Source organism: Porites lutea, chromosome 2 (genome assembly GCF_958299795.1).
Source record: "Porites lutea chromosome 2, jaPorLute2.1, whole genome shotgun sequence".
Classification (NCBI taxonomy): Eukaryota; Metazoa; Cnidaria; class Anthozoa; order Scleractinia; family Poritidae; genus Porites; species Porites lutea.
The window spans coordinates 30,538,998-30,543,997 of NC_133202.1; the positions used below are offsets into that span (position 1 = coordinate 30,538,998).

General features: G+C 39.4%; 1 protein-coding gene across 1 annotated transcript; it reads right to left on the minus strand.

Annotated features, from left to right (window-relative positions):
* Window positions 1-1,496: 1,496 nt before the first annotated feature.
* LOC140926033 (ATP-dependent DNA helicase Q1-like) lies at window positions 1,497-2,687 on the minus strand. Its single transcript, XM_073375843.1, has 2 exons — window positions 2,167-2,687; window positions 1,497-1,623 (listed from the first exon to the last, which is right to left on the minus strand). The coding sequence occupies exons 1-2, from the start codon at window positions 2,685-2,687 to the stop codon at window positions 1,497-1,499; spliced, it is 648 nt and encodes a 215-aa protein (XP_073231944.1).
* Window positions 2,688-5,000: the final 2,313 nt, after the last annotated feature.

The following is a 5,000-nucleotide window of genomic DNA, read 5'->3' on the forward strand; positions in this document are numbered from 1 at the left end:
TTTGAAGATGCAAAAGACGTGTACATGTCAGTATATATGCCAGCTCAGTAAGATATCTACTGGTCATGTTCATCATGGATGTATTATGTAAGCCTATCATGTACTGAGTTTCTCACAGCCAGATTCTTTGATACCTTCTACATCCAATGCATAATTTACTACAAATTACGTAGACAGCGTTTGAGAAGTATTATTCACTATTTATTTCATCGCAGACCCCCATAACAAGGTTTTATCAGCTTTTATTTACATTCAGTCAAACAATCTCGGTGAAAAATTTTGGAGTAAACGAAATCGTAGACCAGAGAAGAGTATCTGTAACTACCTTGTGAAACTCTTTTGTACAATTGATACAATTTACGCAGAGTATACTGGATTATTTTTACAACTCTCTTGTGCTCTTGTGTTTCCTGCAGAGCGACACTTTGAAATGAGTCACACGCCGGGATTCGGCTGTTGATAATATAGTTTGACCACAATGCAGGAGGGAAAGATGGAAATATCCTCCTTTTATTACTTTATTATGTTACATTGACAGACTTGACAAGAAGTGTAGGAGATTAAAAGATCCAAAACAATAGCAAGGCTTAAATATTGTTACGTGCATGCACTGAACCACAGCGCTATTAGAGGAAAAGATATTGGCATTAACTGAAATGATATCATATGTGCAAATTTAACCTGGTCTTTTTGGTCACGTGTTTTTATATTTTCCACATTCTGTTTCCCATCTTTTTTCTTTTTGTCTGCCTTAAACACAGCAGATTTTAAAATGTCTTGACCTTTTCCTCTCAAAGTCATAAACTCTTCAAGAGTGAAACTGCTGGAAGCCGAACTAGGAGATGGGCTAGATGCTGCATTTGCACATTGTATCGTGCACCACATGACCCACAGAATATAAAGCACTTGACACAATATTTCTCGCACCATAAACTGAACAAAACATCCTGAGAATAAAAGATTCTAAATGAGAAATGAACATTGGTCCCTTGACACCAATTTGGATTTGGGGGTGGGGGGTGCTTAATCCAACCTCGGCTACCTCTGACACCGTTGCTACCCAATAGCAACATATATCTATATCACCATTTAGTACCACCACCCAATTCTACGTTACAAACTGACAGGGAACTACCGTAAAATTCAAATAATGGCAGCAGTTAATGTTCCCAACCCTTGAGAAACAAGCATGGTGATCAAGTTGTGGGGAAATGGAATTGGGAATGAAGTACTCCAATAACAGGCCAGTGTCACTAACCCAATACTAGTGTAGCTTGGTAAGAGGGGAGGGGTCACAACCCCTTCACCACCTCCCCTTTTCTCATTAGGGGTGCACTTCACGACCCCCTAAGAGAGGTCCTACTCCTCTTAAGGGCTGCAATCACAGCACCCTGCAAGAGGTCCTCACAACTCTTTTGGGCTGCCGCCAACAATACTCTAAAAGAGGTCCTTACTCCTCTCCAGGGCTGCTGGTCACAATACCCTGAGAGAGGTCCTTACTCCTCTTCAGGGCTGCAGGTCACAATACCCGGAAAGAGGTCCTTACTCAGGTTAGAGGGTTTAGCCTCGTGGTTACCATGGCAACCAATCCATTCTGTGAGTCTGTATGGGAGCACTTCATCCCTACAAATACACAGTGTATTGATGTGAAGTATATATGAACTAATTCATTTTTGAACTGCGGTTGTAGATGAAAGTGAAGAAAGATCATCGCAGTAAATTTTCCAATTTAAGCAATTGGAAAGAAGAAGCCTGAAAAAATCGGGGCTTCAACGGGTTTCGAACCCGTGACCTCCGTGTTACCGGTGCGTTGCTCTACCAACTGAGCTATGAAGCCACACATTGGGAGCGAGGTCAAATTATTGAGTTCATATCTCCCGTGAGGAGTGAAATGATGTGAAGTGTATATGAAATAATTCATTTTTGAACTGCGGTTGTAGATGAAAGTAAAGAAAGATCATCGAAGTAAATTTACTGCAATGATCTTCAATTATTTGACCTCCCTCCCAATGTGTGGCATATAGCTCATAGCTCAGTTCCCCAAGCTTTCCGAACGACTCACGGAAAGCAACAGTGCCCTTTTGTCTGGGTTTCTTAGTTGTTGCCCTGTAATTTAAGAGAACATTGAATTTATCATCATGTTTACAGCACAAGTTTATCGAACACCTCCTAGGATAACAACAAGGGAGAAAAACAAACCTTTGACCCGTCCATGATTCTACAGTGTGCGATTCATCGACTATCAGTGCAGCAAGATTCTGGTGTAGAGGCGTGTTGCTCTTTTTGAGCCAACCGAGGAAAAGCTTCTCCAAAATTTCTTCTGCAGATCCAAAGATTAGCTGGTATTTGCCGTTCTCTACATCTTCTAAACTGGCGTCCGAAAGTGATGTGGCTGTTAAACCCATCGCAGTTGCTTTGGACAATTGATCGTGCACAATACTTTTTAGAGGGCAAACAACGATCACACATGCAGGTTTGCCTGTCAATATTTCTTTCACCCGCACCAACAACTGAAAGATGAGGCTTTTTCCAAAGCCTGTTGGAAGAACTGCTAATAAATCTTGCCTCGACAACAGCGTCGTGACCGCTTGCTTTTGTTCGGATTGCAATTTAAGCGATATTCCCAGTCCAGCGAGTGCCAAAAGAGCTTTCTCCAGGGCAGAATCGAAGTCTTCCAAATCCGCCATGTTTTAAAATTTCGGATGAATCAGACTAAAATACTCCTCGTAGGGCACCGTAAAAAATGTCCCCTTGATTGGCAGCTAGCAATCAAGCATCTGAAACTGCACCAATCAGAGTCCCCGTCGATCTGGTGTACGGGTTCGCCAAACGAACAATGGCTGCAGGCAGGCATATTTTTTCCTCCCCTCCCCTCCCTCTCCCCTATTTTAAACCCATCTACCTCTCCCTTAAAAACACTTTTTGACTCGTCCCAACTCTCTGGTAGTATTAACGTCCAAGATGGCGGGACAACGTCATTCCTGAAAACAATTCATGGATCCCGCTCCAAAATACGCCTGCTTTGCAGGCTAACACTCATTGAAATAATGGAGACCATTTGTGAAAAGGTGTTCAAGAGAGCTTTCAAGTCAAATGGCTGCTAAAATTCTTAAGCATGAGCGAGCTGAAAAATTTCTTTTGTAAAATCTCACAGTAAAAAATTAGAAGCCTCTTCTTTTAACAACATTAAATGAGTAGGGTTTTACTGCCTGATTAAGCTGCATTTTTGCATGGGCCAGAATGCTTGTTATTTCAATAGAGCAAATCAAGGCTATTTTTTTAAATTCAGTTTTAAAAAAATTGCCTCTTAAATAAACACGTAATGTTAAGCTGTTTATTGTTGTTCAACAAATGCCTTGAATTTGATTTTTTTTAACTCCATCCAAAATTCCCACGTGCACGAGCCAAGCTAAATCGTTGAAAATTCGCAGCATTTGCATATTACCACAGATCAAAACCTAACCTCAAATCACTGTCTTAAATTAAAAAGCCTAGGATTCAGTGTTTTGAAATACAACGTTCTGCTGACATAGCATAGAAGCGTCAGCAACGTTTGCTCTCTAGGTTTCTAGGCTCGTTCCAAGTACATAATTTACTAGACTTGTTACATTAATGCACCGCAGGCTATGAAACATGGTCATGCATCATTCTTCTCTGAAGCAACCTTAATTGAAGTAGGTGTATACATAAACATTTTGCCCATTCATACCTATTGATATATACTTATTAAATGCACTTACAGTAAATTGTTAATCATTAAGATTTTGGAGAATCTCAAACATGAAGGTTCTGTTTTTTATTAGAATACATGGATTGGACTTTTACATCATGTGTGTCACGAACATGACTGGTTTGGAGGCAGATGTGCGCATGATGAGTTAGAAGACGATACATTCTCATGGTTTGACTGCAGGGATAAAGACTTTGAAGCACTTCAAAAGATTATTCTGGAACCTCAACTCCTTGCAAGTTTCAAATCTTATGTCAGATTCAGGTAAACTGAAGTGAAATGGACAGTGTTTGATGTAGAATCCAGTAATGTCAGTGATATATTAGGAAAGTAATGTTGATACATCCAATACAAGATGGAGTCTTCTTATCAATGTAACTGACAAAGAAATTGGTAAATATACGGTGAATGTTCAGTTAACGTAAGAAACTCGGATGAAGACCATTGGTTTTGTTCTGTGAAAATTGGAAATGTTGTTGACCCAAGGTGACATGGAATAGGAAATAACCATCTACAAAAGTCATTTCTAATCAAATTATCTGGTTATCAGCTACATGTGTATGTTGCTTTGGATTTATTTTTTTTGGAGAAATTAACAATCTTACCCTGGCATGTGCATCAAAAAGATGTTCATACAAGTTTGTTACACATATGTTGAACTTCTTTCTAAATAAATGATGCCATTCTACATTCAATTCTTTTGGCACATTCATTTAATTTGCAGTGATAAGCACACTCCTGTTGGTTCAAACATTTGGGACATTAATGACAATATCATCCTGAACCAATGAAAATACAGAATATTTCGGAGACAGTTTAGTGATGTTACAGAATGTTAAAAAAACAAACAAACAAACAAGAAAAAACGGATAATTTAAATGCACAGTTCTGCTCATGAAACATCTTAATTTTGACTGCTTATGCATTGCCCATAACATACTAAAACCTATCAAAGTAATAATATATCGTAATTTCAAAGACTGACGGAACAATATTTAGTTACAAAGTATACAAGACCCGGAAACAACTTGCAGCCATAGACTGGAATTTTCATTGAACCAAGAACCAGCGGCAGGGCTAAAGTGCAGGTCACAGGTTACAGGCGACAGGTCAGGTCACAGGCCAGGTTACAGACCACAGGTTACAGGCCACAGGTCACAGGTCACACACAAAAACAATAGGACACTGGACAAAACTGTTCTGGAGTGACGTTTTACTATACAAAAATAAAATAAGCCAAGGAACCTTGATGATATTTTTCTCCTTGAAC